This window comes from Heliangelus exortis, chromosome 1 (assembly GCF_036169615.1).
Source record: "Heliangelus exortis chromosome 1, bHelExo1.hap1, whole genome shotgun sequence".
Taxonomy (NCBI): Eukaryota; Metazoa; Chordata; class Aves; order Apodiformes; family Trochilidae; genus Heliangelus; species Heliangelus exortis.
In genome coordinates, this window is record NC_092422.1 from 130,429,209 (window position 1) to 130,449,811 (window position 20,603).

The 20,603-nt window shown below is 37.8% G+C and overlaps 1 protein-coding gene across 1 annotated transcript in view; it reads right to left on the minus strand.

Annotated features, from left to right (window-relative positions):
• Positions 1 to 20,603, minus strand: part of NAV3 (neuron navigator 3) — a 267,393-nt gene that overhangs the window by 24,581 nt on the left and 222,209 nt on the right. The window contains exons 21-26 of the mRNA XM_071766381.1: positions 20,110 to 20,133; positions 17,826 to 17,903; positions 9,670 to 9,753; positions 7,995 to 8,106; positions 6,587 to 6,708; positions 4,676 to 4,848 (exon numbers count right to left, since the gene is read on the minus strand). Coding sequence (XP_071622482.1) covers positions 4,676 to 4,848; positions 6,587 to 6,708; positions 7,995 to 8,106; positions 9,670 to 9,753; positions 17,826 to 17,903; positions 20,110 to 20,133 — 593 coding nt within the window. The remainder of the gene's footprint in view (positions 1 to 4,675; positions 4,849 to 6,586; positions 6,709 to 7,994; positions 8,107 to 9,669; positions 9,754 to 17,825; positions 17,904 to 20,109; positions 20,134 to 20,603) is intronic.

The following is a 20,603-nucleotide window of genomic DNA, read 5'->3' on the forward strand; positions in this document are numbered from 1 at the left end:
ACAGATGGAAGAAAGTAAAGGTAATAGTTTAGAATGAGACTCAGGTCAAGAAATTATAGAAAGAAAGAAGAAGCAAAGGGGAGATGAAGTTCATGGCAAATAAAAAAATAGAGTAAACTGAAGAAGGAAAAGAATGAATATAAAAAGTAAAATTAATAAAGACATCTCCTAGGATTTTTTCCCAAATATTATGACACAGTTCTTGGCACGATATGCTCATGCTTATGCTAATCAAGTAACTACAGCAATTTCATTTGCATGTATGTATTATCTCATATAACAACTTGGTCAACTAGGAAGTCACATATCTAGTTGCTGGTTGTTTTCTTTTTGGCTTTTTTTTGCACTACATCTTGAAAAGGGATGGACAGAACGACCTTGGCAGGCCAGTGTCTAGACTGTTAAGATAAGTAAGAATGGAAGCAGAAAATATGAACTGAATTTTTCTGGGGGGATTCCAGAACACTGAGCTCCTACAATTACAAAATTACGTAAGGAGATGAGCCTTCATCAAAAGGAAGGAAAGCAAAAGATGAGTTAGCATTCCTGAGTAGCCACAGATAGAATATCAGAAGCCTGATCAGACTTCAGACAAGGGTTCAAAGTACTTAGAAAGAAAAAAGCATTACTCTTTTTTTTTTGATACAAACTTAGGATTTTTAAATCAATGGGCTGCTTTTGGCAGGAGTAAGTTGTGATTTTTTAACAGAGGCTGCTGACAAATATAAAAAGTCTTGGAGAATTTCCAGAATGTGAGAAAAGAAAAGCATTTATTGTGAATGTGTGTCTTTTGTGGAAAGATTTGCTGCCAAATTCCTAAACCTACTACATAAAAATCATTGGAGTCTATAAAAAGTTAATAATAAAAGCCCCTAACCTAATGCAGTGAAACTTTAAAATAAAAATCAGTAATCAGTCACAGAACTAGAACTACCTGGGTGCTTTAAGGAAAAGTAGCTATGACCTCATTATTCTCAGTTAGGATGAGGAAAGTAATGCTGCCATCAATAGTAGGAATTTATTGGTTGAACAATGTTGATTTCTCCAAACTAAAGAAAGCTATGAGTTTAGCATAATGAAGAAAACTAGGTAGAAGAATATGACGTTGAGCACAGAACTCTATATGGAGAATATATTGAATGTAGACCAGAAGGACCCCCATTCCCCTAGGATGGGGTCAGCAGGCTCAGCCCATAACCTGAAATGCCTGCACACAAATGCACGCAGCATGGGGAACAAACAGGAGGAGTTACAGATCTATGTGAGGTCAAGGGGCTGTGGTTTAGTGGCAATTTCAGAGATATGGTGGGACACATACATGGGCTCACATGACTGGAATGTGGTCATGGATGGTTATGTCTTTTTTAGGAAAGACAGGGCAGCAAGGAGAGGTGGGGGAGTTGCTCTTTACTTAAGAGAGTAACTTGAATATACTGAGTTCTGTCCAGGGGTAGATGAGGAGCAAGTTGAGAGTTTGTGGGTTAGAATTAAGGGTCAGGCTAATGTGGGGGGTACTGTGGTGGGTTTCTATTACAGGCACCTGATCAGCATGAGGAAGTCAATGAGGCCTCCTACAGGCAGCTGGCAGCAGCCTCGCTGTCACAGGGCCCGGTTCCCATGGGAGATTTTAACTCCCCAGATATTTGCTGGAAGGGCTCCTCAGCAGCCATTCACAGTCCAGGAGGTTCCTTCAGGGCATTGATGATAACTTCTTGATGCAGCTGGGGGAGGAGCCAACTCAGAGTGGAGCATTGCTGGATCTTGTCCTAACCAACATGGAGGGCCTGGCTGAAGCACTGAAGGTTGAGGGCAACCTTGGGTGCAGCCACCATGAGATGGTGGAGTTCAGGATCTTATGTGGTAGAAACAGGATCCCAAGCAGAATCACAACCCTGAACTTCAGAAAAGCCAACTTTGCCCTCTTCTATCAATTCCTTGAAAAATGCTATGGGACAGGGTACTAGAAGGTAAAGGGGCCCAAGACAGATGTTAACATTCAAGGACCACTTCTTCTGAGCTCAAGACTATTGCATCCCAGTGGAAAAAAAATCAAGAAAGGGAACTAGGGCACCAATACGGTTAAACAGGGAACTGCTAGGTAAACTCCTATGGAAGAAGAGAACCTATAGACTCTGGAAGGAAGGGCTGACCACTTGTGAGAAGTATAAGACTGGTATCTGAGAATGCAGAGAGGCAACTAGGAAAGCTGAAGCCTCCTTGGAATTAAACCTTGCAAGAGAGGTTAAGGACAGCAGGAAGGGCTTCTTTGAATACATACCAGATAAAACTAAACTAGAGGCAATGTAGGCCCTCTGCTGAATGAGGTGGGTGCCCTGGTGACAGAGGATACAAAGAAAGCCGAATTGCTGAACACCCTCTTTGCCTCTGTGCATACAGCTGGAGGATCCTCAGGAGCCCCAGACCCCTAAGGCTCCTGAGGAAGTCAGGGTAAAGGATGAGTTTGCCTTGGTTGATAAGGACTGGAGTAAAGATCAGGTAATGAGCCTGGACATCCATAAATCCATGGGTCCTGATGGGATGCACCCACGGGTGCTGAGGGAACCAGCGGATGTCATTGCCAGGCTGCTCTCCATCATCTTTGGTAAGACACTGGGAACAGGAGAGGTGCCTGAGGACTGGAGGGAAGTACTTGTCACTCTCAGTCTTCAGGAAAGAGGAGCCAGGTAACTACTGACTGGTCAGCCTCTCCTCCATCCCTGAAATGTTACTGAACACCAACATTCTTGGTGCTGTCTCCAGGCACATCAAGGATAAGAGGCTTATCTGGAGCAGTCAACATGGCTTTACCTAAGGGGAAGTCATGTCTGACCTACCTGATAGCCTTCTGTGAAGATATAACCTCACATCCAACCTGTTGGATGGATGATGGCAGAGCAGTGGGCACAGTTTATCTTGATGTCAGGATGCATTTGACACCATTTCCCACAGCACCCTTGGAGCTAAACTGAAAAAATGTGGCCTGGTTGATTGGGTAGTGAGGTGGATCAGGAGGTGTCTGAAGGACAGAAGCTAGGGAGCTGCAGACAATGGGATGGAGTCTGGTTGGAAGACTGTTTCTAGTGGAGTCCCACAAGGGTCAGAACCAGAACCAGTACTATTCAATATATTTACTGATGACCTCAGTGAGCAAATGGAGTGTACTGTCAGCAAGTTTGCTGATGACACAAAACTGGGTGGAGTGGCTGACACCCCAGAAGGCTGTGCTGCCATTCAGAGGGACCTAGACATACTGGAGAGTTGGGCAGGGAGAAATTTAATGAATTAAAATAAAGGCAAGTGTAAAGTTTTGCATCTGGGAAAGAACAACGCCAGGTACCAGTATAGGCTGGGGACTGAGCTGGTGGAGAGCAGCACAGGGGAAAGGGACCTGGGGGTGCTGGTGGATGGAAGGATGACCATGAGCCAGCAATGTGCCCTTGTGGCCAAGAAGGCCAATGGCATCCTGGGGTGCATCAGAAGGGGGATGGTTAGTATGCTGAGGGAGGTTCTCCTCCCTCTCTACTCTGCCCTGGTGAGGCCACATCTGGAATATTGTGTCTCTCAGTCTGGGTCTCTCAGTTCCAGAAGGACCTGGAACTGCCTGAAAGAGTCCAGTGCAGAGAGACCAAGATGATGAAGGGAGTGGAACATCTCCCTTGTGAGGAAAGGCTGAGGGAGCTGGGGCTCTACAGCTTGGAGAAGAGGAGACTGAAGGATGACCTCATTAATGTTTATAAATATGTAAAGGGCGAGTGCCAGGAGGATGGAGTCAAGCTTTTCTCAGGGTTGAGTAACACTAGGAAAAGTGGCAATGGTTATAAACTGGAGCATAGGAGGTTCCGTGTAAATATGAGGAAGAATTTTTTCACTGTGAGGGTGACAGAGCACTGAACAGGCTGCCCAGGGAGGCTGTGGAGTCTCCTTCCCTGGAGACATTCAAAGCCCACCCTAGGATGTGTTCCTGTGTGACCTCCTGTAGGTGACCCTGCTCTGGCAGGGGGGGTTAGACTTGATGATCTTTTGAGGTCCCTTCCAACCCCTAACTTTCTGTGATTCTACAATTCTTTCTATGAATATCAAAAATAAAATGAGAAATGGGACAGCTTTTGATTGATGACTTGTTCAGTGTCCTGAAAATATAAGGATGGTGATTTGAATAAAAAAATCAAAGTAAAATTCTGCAAGAAAACCCCAAGATGGTAAAAGAGAGGAAACAGATGAAAAATTATGTAAAACAGTAGCTACAAAGCAGAGAAAGCCATAACAGATCAAATGAGTATCTTTGTAAAATCATAGCTACTTGGAAAGTAAAATAATTTTAGTATGTCATGTAGAAATATACTTTAGCATTTGGCCTTTACTAAGGAGATACGCTAAAGTTTTTAATGGTTCATGGAAAGCAAGCCATAAAATTTTGGATATGCATTTGGAAAGAAGTTTGTACTACTTTGGATAAAGGCTATGAAAGGTGGAGAGAATGACCGAAGAGCTACTGGAAAAGTGGAGTGTAAATGGTGTGAACATCAGAAGAAGTATGTCAAATGGATGGAGCAGGAGATTAAAAGACCAAGACTGCTGGCAATGGTTTCTGAACTGCAAATGGCCATATTTGAAGAGATCTGTTCCACAGGGCATACTACTTGGGAACATTTGGTTTGCCAAGAGAGAGACTTACGCAGATGCTGAATGCGATGGTTTCATTGATACTGCTGCACACTCCCCAGAGCTGTGGGGCAATTTGGGTGATGAAGGAAGTGAGGAATCTGTCAGCTCTTCTATATCTGAGTGTGAGGAAGGAGGCTTTGTGGACTTCTTCTTTCCAAAGGCCTGCTTGAAAGAGCTTCTTAGCTGGAAAACAAACAGAGCAAGATTATTTTCCTCGTCAGGTCCATTTCTGTCCAGCTTATGTTTTGAAGAGTTAGTTTGCAGATGCCATCCTAGCCACTGCCTGAGGTCAGTATACAGAAGCAAGGTATTAACATATGCAACACAATATCTCTAAAAATATGGTACAGTGCTTTGTTTTGATTTTATTAATCCAGCGCAGCGCAAACTTAATGCTATGGAAAAGTTGCAGGACCAAGTGGTACAGCCATGGTAGAGGGGTGCTCATTTAAAACCATTAAGCCCCAGTGGAATCCCATTCCCATGGCATTCCCTTCAAGGGCTGGCTTTAAATAACCACTTTGCATATAGGTGCAGGCAGAACTTGCTGATACCATATGAGGAAATCAAAAGACAAGCTCAATTTACTGGGTTTGCCAATTTATTTTCCCTCTTAAAAATCTGAGCGGTCAAACTATGAAAATGCTATGAGTTGGATCACAAGCAAGAGGTTTTAAGCTGGGACATGAGGCTTGCATAGTTGTACTGCTGAGAAGAATGTTAGCTGAAAGGTACATACTCTGCTGCATTTTCCTTTAGAGTAGGAAGATCTCTCAATGTACAAGCATTGCCTTTCCTCTTCAGAAGCCCTCATCCAGTATTGAAAAAGGACAGAATAGCCAAAGAGCCATTTATTTCAGGGGCCAAGATGACAGCCGTTTTGTCTGCAGTGAAACCAGCCCATTTGTTTATACCTTTGTCTAAATATCATCTTAGGAATCCTATAGTTGGGTTTTGGTTTTGTTTTCAAATTCCTTCTGATTAAAATTTTATAGAACTCAATGAAAAACTGATTCTTCTATGGAAATGTTTCTCAAACATTTTATTTTCATGGCATAACTGGAGAATGGGGAGTGTGACCACTGATGAGAGAAATATTATTTACATCCTTTCCAGCTCATGATATCTAATGAGAAAGAAATGGATTTTGGCTACACTCCCCTTTTCTGTAGTCTAAACTTTGAGATTAAAATGAATAGAGACAAACTGAGAAGACATAAAGGATAATTTGTTTTTAGAAGATATAAAAGCCTACTGCCAAAATAAATAGCAATCATGCCAAGATAGGGTTCTTTATAGAAGCATGCCAAATTTTTCATGGTTTATATTCACCTCACTTCCTCTAGAGTTCACCTTGCAGAAACATGAAAGAGTGTGGAATTACAAATCAAGTGAATGAAGGCTGATCAGTATTTTAGAACAAATGTTTATGCAGGTAATATTTTTTAAACAACAAAATCATATTTACCAATTATTTACTGAAAGTATTTGATTAAACCCCTAACACTATGTGGTGTTTGTGTGTTCCTTTGAAAAGCAATTTAATTTAATTAAATGCTATACTATTTTTACACAAGAATTCTTAACAGATTTCAGTTCCCTTCAGAGCTGAATAACGTATTTGAGTTAATCCTTTGAATCAAACTCCTATTGAAGAAAAATCAAGCAAAGTCTCAATAGGGCCCAAAGATATCACCTGTTTTAGGTTTTGTTGGGTATTATTTCTATTTTTGTAAATTATCCTAACTTATGCAAATAAGTCCCTAACAACATTCAGCAATTTTTGGCCTGCCGGTAGTGTCAGAGTATGGATACGTGTGAATGGCTTTGTATCTATCTGACCCCACAGGAACACTGTAGATTTAATGGGCACCAAGAAACATAATAGCTAAAACATAGGTTAAACCTCCTGAGTACTTACCCAGTTTTTCTTTTTCTTTTTCTTGGAGTCAGCGTCAGTACCAGTGCCAATGCTTGAATGGCTCGTAGCACTATTGATGCTGGAGACGCTTTCTGAGGAGTGCTGCCTCCTTATACGTAAGTCTGAGAGAAAGACAACAGTGTGAAAGCCATCTGTCTCTGTTTCAATGTAAAAACCCTTCTTGTATTTATGTAGCCTCTCCTTCCTCAAAGGAAGCCTAAATTAACATAATTGGCATTGATTCTTGCAGCGGCTTGGGTTCAAAGCCACTTGGGAGTCAATGATGCTGCATACAATTAGGCCAACACTTAGGAACTTCTCCCAGCTGGGCCTTTACTGGCATGAAGATGATGACCCTGCTCAGCAATCTGTGCAGGTATAACCTTGGATCAAAGCAGTTTCTGTTACAGATGGGTTACTTGACTTCTTACTGTTATGCGTACTACTGTTCCGAGGATTCTAGGGACTACTTGACTTGTTACAGGCCTAATCAGTGTTGAGATGTCACCTTCTAATATACCATGATGGAAATAAGCAGGTAGTTCATTAAAAAAACAACAAAACAACTAAGAAGTGGAGGATATTAGAAATTATTGATGAGGTTTCAGTTTCTTAAATATCTCTGATAATTGCATCCTAATCACTGGAAAATATTCTCGAGTTTCAGTTTCTTAAGTATCTCTGATATTTGCATCCTAATCACTGGAAAATATTCTTGCTTACATACCAATTAATACCAAGAGAAATTACTTTTTAGATATTTTTTAGACGTTAGCTTTGCTATACTTTAGTCATGAAATGAAATGACCTTAGGGCAAACATCTAAAGAATGACCTCTTCAAAGAAACATCAATGATGCTCTCAAAAATGGATGCTGCTATTGGTTTTTTTCACCAAGTAATTCCTTTGCTCTTGCTTATCAGCAGGCACTTCTGAAGTAAGCATTTATCATAAGATGTCTGTCCAATTGTAGTGAGAAATTAATTCAGAATTTAAAATGTCTGCTTTCCTGCATGGTTTACCACTTCATGAAGTTGCTGAGCTGCTGTCAGTCCAGCAGTTTTTGGAGTTTTTTACATTTTACACTGCATTCCCAAGGTATAACCATGTTTCACCATGAGGCTTCACTAGCATCTTGGGTCTACTTTGAAACACGACTGCAGCAACAGGGTTAACTCTTGACATCCAGCAATCGATTTCTGGCCACTCAGTTCTGAGAAGACAAAGCTCCAGGAACTGACTCTGCGCAAAAAAGCTTCTGCAAGGTTTCCAGCTCTGGAAATACCACAAATATGCCTACCATGTACTGCAGAATGTGCTTGCCCCTCCAACAGACTCCCCAAAACAACAGAAAAGTAGTGTTTTTTGGGGAGAAACTGCATTAATTTTATTAGAGACAAAAACATACCTTTTTGGGTATGATCAGGGCCATTCAGGGCTCCCTGAATAGCAGCTTGTGCAGCAGAATTCTGGGCTTTCAGCATTTCAATGGTTTCCCTTAGCTCTATAAGCTCAGATTCCTGTGGGAAGAGAAAAGAAAGCTCAAAATATTTGGCACAATAACAATATTTGTCTAAGCTAAAGAAAATTAAAAGAGTGGTCAAACCAAAGAACTGCTTGAGTGAACTTAAGGACTATTAAGTAGAATGCCTATTTTCTCACCAAAAATGTTAATCTTAACTAATGTTTTCTTTTGCATTTGTTCTCTGTAAAATGATCTGAATTTTTAAGGAGTATAAAACATTTTTAATCAACAATAATCTAAAAAGAATCTCACTGAATATTCATTATAAAGTTAGGACAAACCTAACAATTTTATTTCTAAAGACATTAAAAATATTGGAATTACAACCTTTAGTACGAGGCTACCATTTAATGAATGAATCCCAACCTGAATTTGTGTATTTTTCACAAGATTTAACTTAGTAATAAGTCAATTAAAAAAAAACAACAACCTGCTCAATAGTAACTGTACTGCAAGTTGAATTACTACACTTGAGTGCAGGAAGTGCTGTATTAGAATATACAGCCAATTTTAACTAAAAAATGGCTTTTATTATATCTCTATTAAACCTATTATTCCAGCCTGTATCTATTTAAAGAAGATTAAAGGAATTTAACCTCAACACTAGTGAAAAGAAGAAAAAGAAAATTTTCAAAATCTTTTTGGAAAGAAGATTGGAGATTATCTGTTTCAATATCTGTCACTGTTTAACCTCTGGAAAGAAAACCTTACTGATGGAAATTGTAATTTTTAAAATAGTACAATTTTTTTGTTTGGTTTTCTTAACATTAACTATCTAGCAATACCAATAATCTCTGTCCAGTTCAGAATTAGTGTCACTGGATTTTATCTGTTGGTGCCCAACCAGACTGTAATGTTATTTTTATAGACAGCTACACTGATTCCAGTGGTGACTAATAGCTCCCTGGTACACAGTTTCTTTCACAGTTTGGCTCAACAAAGCCTTTCTGTTTATAGGATACTGGTTAAAATTGAATAAGGGCACAAAGTTGGAAAAGTTCAATACTGGAAGGTGCTAAGCAGCCTCTTAATCCTGAGCTCACATTAAATTTACTGCCAATCAGGTTTAGATTTTTTTCACCAACAGTCAAAAAAGCACAGTGGAAAACAAAACCGTTGGCACATGAACAGGATACCTCATCTGCATTAACACTGAATGGAGTAACTTTTCTCTACTTAAAATTCTTCCCTTCCCATAATTCTCTTAAATCTGACAACTTTGTCAGGCTGGAATGAAACACACCAGGAGGTTATGATCAGTTTTTTCACAGGATCTTTCAGTCCGGATTAAATCTAGTGTTGCATACATTTAGTTAAAATCTGGAAATGAAAGATTTTAGCTTTAAGCTATCTGTGATGTTGTCTAGGTAAATGTGATGCTGCACAGTTTAACTGCCTTGAAGTTTTATGAAGATTTGATCACAACAGCCTGTAAAGAAGGATTTGTTTGGCTGATTGCCACAGGTGTCCCTGTTTCCTTTCAGTATTTTTTAAACAAAACTCAGACATAACCTGCAGACTGTTTTCCACATTAAAGACCCTGCTTTGGTAAATTTACCTTTTGTTCAGCTGTCATAGTTAGACTTTGCAATCGGCCAGTCATATTACCCAAGCTTTTTTCAAAAGCTGCTACTAGATGAGCCTGTGAAAGAAACAAAAGACAACTTTCACCATGACAATGGTGAAATAATTTGATAAATACGAGACTACTTACACATGCAATTTCTTAAGGATTAATTAGCAACTGTGTTTATTCCTATTTTAACATTTATAGCTTAGGTCATATGCTTGAACTTACAATTAAAAAACAAACAAAAAAAACCCTGGAAAATGTGTCATATGCATATCTGAAAACTGCCAATTGATACAAGTGCATTTACAGCTTTCAAGAGTTTTGTGCTGGACAAACAATATATGGACTCAGTGAAACCAAGCAGTCAAACTCTAGTTTTGTCCCTCTATTTGATCTCTCTTTTTTGTTCTGTAAATATTTTTTCCCTGCAAGCCCACCTTCTCCAGCTTTTTTCTGTTTGTTTTAAACTTGGACTGAGCTAACTTGAGCAGGTGAAGTAGCCAGGTGAGCCCAGTGTTACTCAGGCTTCTTTAGCCCCCAGGGAGATGAGCTTAGATACCTCTTCCTGGAAATGTATTATGGATTTAATGTCCTGCTTTGAGTTTACAGATATATTGGCCAAAATAACTTTGTTCCCAATTAGAAGCACAGGAACAATTATTTTCAGGTACCAAACATCTCAACATGGGAATTCAAGTATTTTATCTTAAAAGGAAATATTTAAGAACATTCCAGAGGAATCCTGAGAATCAAAAAATATCAGTTAGTTTTATAAAAGGCCACTACTTGGTCTGGTCATCTTGTATTGTTTACATATGAAGGAGTGTGTGCTTAAAAGCAATAAAAACTTTATAAAATATAAACGCAATACTTATACATGTGTTCATGTATAAGACAACCCTGAAAACTGGAAAACCTATTTTTGAATAAGAAAAGCAATAGAGCTGAAATTAATTAAAGTATTTCTTTTAAAAAGTAAAGATTAACTTTATTTTTTAACACCATTCACCCTATACTATAAGCAACTAAAATTCATACAAACAATACATCAATTCTTCATTGGTTCCAACTAACATTGAGCTTTGTAGGCAAAGAAATGCCAGTTGTCCTAAAGAAACCAACAAGCTAAGACAGCTTGTACAGCTAAAGGAAGGATTTAATTTTCATGAAATCCCATAAAATTCCATTCACTCCTCTCGCAAAATCAAATAGGAAAAAGCAGAAGGAAACACTTATTTTCTCTTTACCAACTCAAAAGTGGTAAAAAGCAGTTTTCAAATGTAAACACTACAAGACACTTGCACATATAATTCAAACCCAGCGTATTTATATACACAAATGGGTTATGTGAGCTTCCTCACCATGAATTTTTAAAAAAATTTATTATAGCTATACAGGCACACGCAGTGCCTGATAAATTTTTCAGTTAGAGATTTGCATGCTTGTAAAGCATAGCAGAAATTATTCAAATGTTTGGGGTTTTACTGAATCTGAGGCATAATCACCAAGAAGACAAAGTCCAAAAAGGACTTTGTTATGCACTTTAGGATTACAAAAAAAGCTTCTTGACAGCTTGCTCTATTATTTCTCAAATGAAAAATGAGACATATATATAATAGTGTTTCACTTCTGTGTCTCCAATTCAGAGCTGTCATATTGATAAGTGGCTTTTATGATTTGCAAACAATTTTTGATTGCTTTAAGCATTTCGGCCTCTTGTAAACTCCTTATTTTGTACTTATTAAACTTATAGCAAATTTAAGCCTTATTAGTAAACAATTTATTTAATTACTTGTGAGTGTAGTGGTCAGCCCACCTTCTTTCTGCATCTGCAGCGGTGCCTTAGGGATAATCATTTTGGTGAAGGGTATGTACCCCAGGGACTAAGTTTTGATAAACATGAGACTAGTTACACATGCAATTTCTTAAGGATTAATTAGCAACTGTGTTTATTCCTATTTTAACATTTATAACTTAGGTCATATGCTTGCACTTACAATTAAAAAACAAACAAAAAAAACCCCTGGAAAATGTGTCATATGCATATCTGAAACCTGTCAATTGATACAAAGTTATTCTACATATTATAGAAACTACAGCTTTTGGTTATTTTCAGTACTGTGTTCTCCTGAGAAGACAGAAATTCTCGGGAATTTCTGAGAATTTTGAAATTACTTTTTATTTTCATAATTAGCTACATATTAAAAATACCCAAACTAATTTATGATGTCACAGTGCCAAAGATGACTGACCACTGACCCAGAACACAATCAGAGACAAATTAGATGCACTACTACAGAATTATAGCCAAATGTCTCTTCATTATATGCATTTAACAGTAAACTAATGGAGCTCACTGTTCCCAGCCTCATAAAAAAATCTATGGCTTGGCTGATGGCCCATGGTTCTGCGTTATCATGAAAATAACAATGGGCACTGAGGGTTTAAAAAGTGGAATAATTTGCTTAATTATGCATTGCTTTTGTTTGTTTCTCATAATTACCAAACCACAGTTCTTTGGTACCTAATTATGTATATCTGTGCAAAGTATTTTCTTATGCCGTAGATACAACTTCAGCTTATATTGCACAGAAATAAATGCAAGGAACTTATAGGAAAAAAATAAGAACTAAAAAGCATTATTAAAAATGTAAAGGTGACTGAAACTATTTATTGTCTGATATTCTTTAGAAAAAGCAATTCATGTCACAACTGTGAATTCTTAGTAAAATTCAGCCTCCGATTGATAGAGTACATCACATTCTCAAGTAGCACACTAGAATTTTTCCATTATAAATGTAATTGAACCAAGATCATGGATCCTTCCTATTTCATTTGAGATAAAGCCTTTCAGGTCTTGATTTGCTAATAATAAAGAAACAATTCAAGGGCCCATCGACTGAAAACTACTCACGAAAACCCCTTCCATTGCATTCCGGATTACTTTAAATGTTTATTACAACAGAATAGTTTTCTATGAAGTCCAAATACTAACTTTACATTCCAAGTAATAAACTGTGCTGCTTTTCCCCATCGGTAGTGTATGTTTGTTTATTCAGCAGTCTAGGGAACTTCTATACTTGTGGAAATTTTTTGCAGATATATCCCAGATGATATACTATGTAAGAAAATCAGAAAAAATAGTTTTAAAAAGGCTAGCTTATCAGTCTATTTATATGTGTGTGGAAGTATGCATAAAACATACGTATGGATATATTCAAATATAATATCCGGCTTTGCATTTAAATAGCTAAGTGAAAAATAATTCTGAAAAGAAAACAATTTGAATAAGTAGAAAGAAGTAACTGACATTACCAATGCTTATTGAGATTAAAAATTTTAATCAGAAACTGCTTTTACACTTTTACATTTGGTAATTGAATTTGATTGAGTTGGTAATCCTAAATTTCTGAGGATTATTTACTTTATCCAAAAGGATCCATTCTTTCATTCTCATGCAAATATTTAGGGACGGATTTATTATGAAAAAAAGTTACAGGCAATCCCTCACACCTTAGAAACTTCTCCCTTAGATTCAGTAGTTTTATTCATTGCATTCATCACTTGAATACCATACAAAATAGCTCTATATGTTTTAAAAAACATTCAGTCTATAAATATATAGTCACAATTGAATGCAACATTTGTAATTGGAATTGGATATACTGGAATTAGAGCTAAGAAACTGGACATTACTACAAGTATGCCTACAGCAAAATGTATCCACCTTTAACACAGTATTCATGCTCTTGATCTGTAGACTCATCACATAAAAATTCCTTTTGACTTCTATAAACATGTGAAATTCCCACTGGAAATAGAGATATACACTCGGGGAATGACTTCAGTGATGACACACAGGATTTTAAACATTTCCTCCTTGGTAAATGACCCCAGCCAGCAAAACCCCTAATACCTCAGCTTTTAGTTTTTCAGCCCATCTTAAAAACGACACTGGAATATCGCAAAAACTATTTGCAGACACACTTTCTGATTTGACCTGTGGTGTTCAGGTTTATAAAACAAAGGTAAATAAAGAAATTTCCTCCCACCTGACATGGATGAGTGAAAGGAGGTGTGAGAGGCCAGAAGGGCTCGGGCTGGTAGCAAGAAGCAGCTGTGCATCTGGTGACCTTTTCTGTCCCCTGCTTGCTATTATTTTCTTGTTTGGTTGCAGGATAGAAGTTCAGAGCTGGCCAAACCAGAGTATTAGCCAGTGAACCCCCTCCGCTTTCTACTGGCATCCTGGGTCTTACCACAGTTTGCAAGCCTGCAACCTGCAGCTTTATACAGTACAAAGCACTGATCAAAGTCCCTCCGACCAGGCTGGGTTCAGGCTGCGAGCTGGAATTTGAGCCCTTGTCAGTCACGTAGGAAGTATGCTGGTTGGGCACTTTCTGCACTCTAAACAGGCCCTTTCTTAATTAGTATTGAGATTTGCCCTTCAGCAACAGCAAAACAGGCATCAGGGGAAAAGCCAAGAATCTCAGAAAAAACCTTTTAATTAAGCATCCAAACAACAGCTGGGCCCTGCTTGAATTTAATCATATGCAGGCAAAACACTTTGGGGTTAATCAAATGAAATAAACTGCCGAAATCAAGCATAATACTTGAGTCCAGCCAACAAAACCTGAATATTAAATGAAACCAAATACAAAAAGTATTAGCAGAGGTTTCCAAAATGCCTGAGAAATACTGTAACTTCCAAAGAGAAGATTTTTAATGTAAAATAATATATCAAGCAAAGACACGATTAAATATGTCAGATTTCAGCCTGACAGTCTTTCAATGACACATGTACTACTGTCACCAACTATCTTTTGTGCTGAAGCAAAGAAAAACAAAAATAGTGTTGAAATGAGATTACACTCTCTTTTTTTTTTTACACTATTTTTGCCCAGTTCTACAAGAGGAGATGGCAATAACAAATTCCAGCCAGAGAAGAACCATGAAGCAACAAGATTTCTGACTTACTGATAGTTTCCTTCTCCAGATCACAGTGAAGAAAAAAGTGGTGCCTATTTTCAGACACAGAAAGTATGGAAATTTGGTAGAGCTTAGGACTAAGGCTAAGATGATTGCATTTATGGCAAAAGCATTAGAAAGGACAGGGTAATTTTCAGGTGACAAAAGATACACAGTCATCAAACTTTTTTTCTGCATTAGGCTTACTATTCATTCAGGTTTTAGCCCACTGGCACGCACACCACCCAAGATGAGGGTCACAGTAGCATTATCCAATTACAGAGTAAAACATATTTTTGGTTTCTCTTCTAAGGGTATATTCCAGCTTTTGTTATTAGGGCTATTTGTCCTTCAAATGCCAGAGGCTGGTGAACCATGTCTCTTAGATTAGGAGATAAATGATAAATGCATACAAGTAAAGCATTGCTAAGGCAGTACATGTTCATGAGATTAGAAGCTGATCTGTTTTTTTTTATGTTTTCCACTTTAAATCAAGCAGTTGTTAGTTACTCTCATATTTTTTTGAAAAGTATGTAATCACTGACATTTAAATATCAGTTCTGTAATAATAGTAATTTTCAGAGCCCACAGCACAATTAAAAGGTTGTATATACACTCTTCTTTTCAAGCTGACTTTTCATCTTGATGTCAAAGTTATACTTCATAGAATTTATTTACATAAAGTCCTCAGATGACTGACAGAATTATTACTAACACCTCTTTAAGGGGGTCTCTTTTGAGCCTTTAGACTGATGTGGAAGTGTTTTTCTAATGCTTTACATCTTCTGTACCCAAAATAGCATGGAATTAACTCAGTACCATGCTTACTGTGAAACATTTTTTTAATTTTTGGTTTTACAAAGTATGTATCTCATGACAGCATCCAAAAATATTTATTTTTAATATATGGTAATATCTACTTTTATTATTCATCATGAATCATCTAAATTGTTCATGCTTGGAGAATTTGAAGTCTCTAAGTTTCATGCTCCTGACAAGTTTCATTTTTGAGGGAATTTCCCCATGTTAGGGATTTGGAAAAAATGGATTTCTTTTTGTATTATTTAAAAAACCCATGTGCTAAAAAGATCAGCTTTAGGGTTGCTTACAGATTTAGAGTTTAAGGACTGTTCCTACAGAGATGGATTAGAAGGTGAGTGATACAGTCATACGAATGTGATTAAATCAACCTTTATACAACATCCCATCTGTGTCCATATACTTATACACACATGCATACAAGCACAGACAGGTTTAAAATTGTGGTACATATGGATAGGCAAAACCAGATACAAATATATGTGTTTTTTACCTGTCCTGTTGGAAATGTTATGCTTCCAATTCAGTAAGTAAAAAAAGCTATTATTGTTCTTACTAAGTGTTCAGAAGGCCAGAGGCAGTACATGGAACCAGATCCCCAACTAATGCAATCCAAGCTATAAATATCAAATCCAACTTATTTCTTACCCATGCAGCAGAATTAGTTTGAGTGAAAACCAAGCCAAAATGTGACTAAGGTACTTTGAAATACGGATCATATATAATTGTAACTTGACTTCTAAAATTTGCCTGAAATGGGTAATTTGACTATTAACCAGCTGTAGCATAGGCACTTTCCACAAGGCTACCACAGGCAAAGCTGGGGAGGACCTTTAAAGATCATCACCTCCAACACCGCAGCTGTGGGCTGGGACATCCTTCACTAGAGCAGGGGGTTGCAGGAACCAAGCTAACTTCTCTAGATAACACTGTCTCCTGTGGCATTGGCAGAAGGCACTTGTTGACAGGCACTCAGGGTGGATGTGGATATGTCTGGGATTGGGCTGTGTCACATCCCTGGCTACAGTCTGCCTCCCTGTGGACCCCCCCCGTAAAGCAGAGCTGCTGCTGCAGCCCTGAGCTCTGGGTGGAAAGAAAAGCTGCAGACTTGCTGGCAAACACAGCTACCCAAAGCACACTGGCTTAGGTCTGCTGAGCTCCCAGAGTTGGTTTTAGTTGGCTGGTCTCTGGATGAAGGTTTGTGTCTAAAAGTACATGAGAAATGGAACCACATATAGAAGATGGGCATGTTGGCTATGAATTCCCAAATGAATAACCCAGCTCAGAATCTAGTTTTTTAACATTGCAGGGTTCCAATATGGCCAGGTTCACTAGTTCATTCTCAGAACTCAGGACAGAGTGGCAACCCTTACTGCTACAGAGACACAAATACCCAGAGGTGTTCCGGAGCTGCCTAAACAGAGCAGAAAGTGATAAGAGTAAATCTTCCACATTTTCATATATGGCAATCCTATGCCACCAAACAGCTTTGACACAGCTAGATTTTTTCTCACAACATGAACACAGTAGTACTTCACTGACTGAAATAATTTCTTGAGAACAGTGGCAGTATTTGTAAACTTAAATACTCAGTACATCTACATTTCGAAGAAAAGAGGTCTATAGATTGCTTCAAAATACTTTCTTGAAATGCAAAATGATACTCACTTTCAGCTGCATCTCTGCTTTCCTTGGGTATGGTAACAACAGTTCTATCTTGAATTCCATTTAAAAACCACTATACAATAGGTTGTTCAGTAAATAGCTGGTAACTTAATCTGAAATCATAGTTACCAGGCAGGACTATAGACCACATTACGTAATGGATGTTACTTTCTGCTAACATGTTCAATAATTGATATTACTGGTGTATGACAACTGGATGAAGCAATGGGGACATAGCCCAGTTCCTGTGAAATCACCTAGACTCCAATCAGCATAGATACTGTAGAATATGAGTTATATTCTGTATTTTGCAGGGCTTATTTTTGTGAAATTAAACTATAAGAAATTCTAGCAAAATCTGTTTTTCATGCCCCTTCTTTGGTTGTGTCTCCTTACTTCAGGTTTTTTTTTAATAGATTCTGAGGAAAGAGCAAAACTGAACAGAATAGGACTGTTGTCACTTTTAAAGCTCAGAAATTATGATTTCTATTTCCTCTGTGTTTGACTACCAGAATTCTTCTGTTTGAAGGTGAGGCAATACAGACATTCAATGAGATAATTAATTTGAAAACCACCAAAATAGTAAAATTCTCACAGATACTGTGTTGGTACTTGAATTTGAGTAAGAGCTATTAGCTAGTGCAATAGTGTATTCTCTGATACTGTTTATGATCAGAAGCAAAAATACTTGCATTTGCTGAAAGTTGAGATGTAAGAGTAGCAACTTTCTCTTGTGATGCAACCAGCTCTCTCCGAAGTTTTTGAATTTGCTAGAAAAAACAAAGACAGATGTCAATATTCAGCAGGTTACTTGCTGTGGGGTTTTTTTTTCTTAAGGGATTACTAGTAGTTTTATAATGTCTTAGTTTCACATTTTAATCTCAGAACTATTCAGAAATACAAATTATTAAAATTTGGCACTTAGTGCTGCTGCAGCCATTTTCTTGCACTTGACCAGTGAATGAACTAAGGGAGCACACATGGGCTAATGCTTTGTTACTGAGCACGTGCAGTCCTCTGCTTGCACATATAAATGTAATGTTTTTTACCAGATCCCATAAGTTCCAAACACATCCTTAGTGCAATCAATCTTAAAAACCCTGGATGAGACCAAAGATTATGAAACATGAAAAAAATTGGGTGAGGTTCACTTTCACTGTAGTTGTGATGCAATGAGCATATGTTAAATGTCTACATTAAACTGAGATGAAGTGCCACAAAGTACACCTCCACTGCTTGGAATGAGGAACTCTTCAATGACTACCAGAGACAAAGATCTTAGCTTCATGGATGTCTAAAGTTAGATGATATACAGTAGGATTTTTATATCTTTTTCTCTAACATAGTACTTACTACATTCCATGTGATTCAAATATGCAGCCTCTTTAAACCTTATATATCTTTCAAAAATGTCCTTGCCAACTTAAAAGAAATCTAGCTATAAATGTGCCTCTTGACATGAAAATAAACTTAAGGTTCCTGCATCCTTTTAAGAGAAAAAGAATTCTTAAGAAAAATATCTGTTTACTTTTCATCTAAGATGAAAACATGAAGCTTGCATGTAAGTTTAAGCTCATATTTGAGATCTTGCAGGGACTCCAAGCATTGCACTGAACTTAAGCACAGCATGGAGTTTCACTTTGAAGCACCCTTCATATTCAGACATGAAAGAAATTATTCTAGACTAGGAAAGTAAAATGTGTAAAACTAGCCTAGGAAAGGAGGCAAATAACATTCACTAGTAAAGACAACTGCAAGACTTTAATTTTATGACTCCTATGCAAATCAAAAGTGAATATTGCACAAACTTTAAGAATGAAGAATTTCCTGAATATCTATGATACAAAAATAGGTAGGTCATTTATGCTAGCTCAGAGCAAAGGAGACAGATTATGGAGCTGCCCTCTATCTTGGACTTCCACTTGTCTTTTTTCTGAGTATTTTTTTCAGTTTTCAAACTTCCATCATGTTCCTGCAACTAAACAAAGGTCGTTCTGAAGTGATGTTCAACATCTGCTGAAGAAACTTCATGTAGAAATACACAAGAAATAAATATTGTTTGACCCTCTACAAAGGACACTGAAACAAAGAATTTTTATTTACACTACTGAGCTATGACCTGCTGCTTTAGCTCCTTTGCTTTAACTTTCAGAGAAAGGAATTTAGAAACTTCAGGTGGAAATTCTATATACTGTAGCAAGTAAAGAAGAATATGTTTATTTGTTCAACTTCCTCAAAATATCTTTTAGTAGACTTTTACTCTTATTAGCGTAGTAAAAATAGGAGAAGCATAAATGCAGAAGTTGGGAAGCATGTAGCTCTGTGAAGTGGAAGTACACCCCTTGGTGCTGCATTTTATTGCTGCTAGTCCTTGGTGTCCTTTTAATATAATTCACTCTCATTTTGAGAAAAGCTGTAATTTTATCCAGCTGCTGACCTGGCCTTGTCATGCGTTTTTATACCCCGTGAGGAGAAAGAATCCTTTTTGCATGTCAAATTTGATTTATATCTGAAATCAATCCGCTTTGCTCTGAAATCCATCAAAGTGGTCAGTTTCAGAAATTTAATATAATGCAAAATGTAAGGGACAAAAGTTAAAAGCGAACACTTGAAGTATTTTTCTCCTGAAAGGCCTCACATTACCTAGATTTGCACAGCCCCTTAGATCCATTGCAGAGCGGTATTAAGCCTGAAATAAGATGTACCACAATTCCTTCACTCAGAAGCCTGCTTCTCATCACTTCTTTTCACCTTTTCAGAACCTCAGCCAGAAGCTACTCTTCAGCACGACACTAAGAAACAACCTTCTAGTGCACCAGAAGCTGCATCAACTCTTTCCCAATGCTTCTCAAAAAGTGGTTCAAACCACAGACCCATTTCCCCAGCAGCTTAGCAGTTTAGCCATAGCAGATGAACAATAAACTTTAGAATAATAAAGTACTATGCACAACTATAGAAAGGAAGAAACGTTTTTACCTCTGAATGTGCTTTTTCTTCTGCCTGGAAGAAAACGAAGATGAAATGGTTTAGAAAAAGTATGCAACATAATTGCAGTAATAGAAAATAAAAGCCAGTTATGCTGAAGTGAAATGAATAGTTTCACGGATCCATTACATTTAAGGAAGGCATGCAGTAAAAACAATAAATGGAATTATTTTCAACTTGCTTGGCAAGAGTCCAGCTGAATTTTCCAGCATACTGTCAACGTGAAACAGAGGGTAAAAGGAGAACAGGAGCAGAACTGCAGAAACTGCAGCTACATTTCTAAGACACAAAAGACAAAAATCTGCTATGCTGTCACTGTACAGACCTTATGCTGTCACCAGCAAACTTTTAAAACATGATGATTATTCTGGCTCCTGGAACTATGTTTGCTTTACCCTATGCCAAGCAATATCCCTAACAGACTAATTAATCCCTGCTAAGAGAAGTTGGCAGCATACCAGTAAAAATTCTACGGGGGAAAGTGA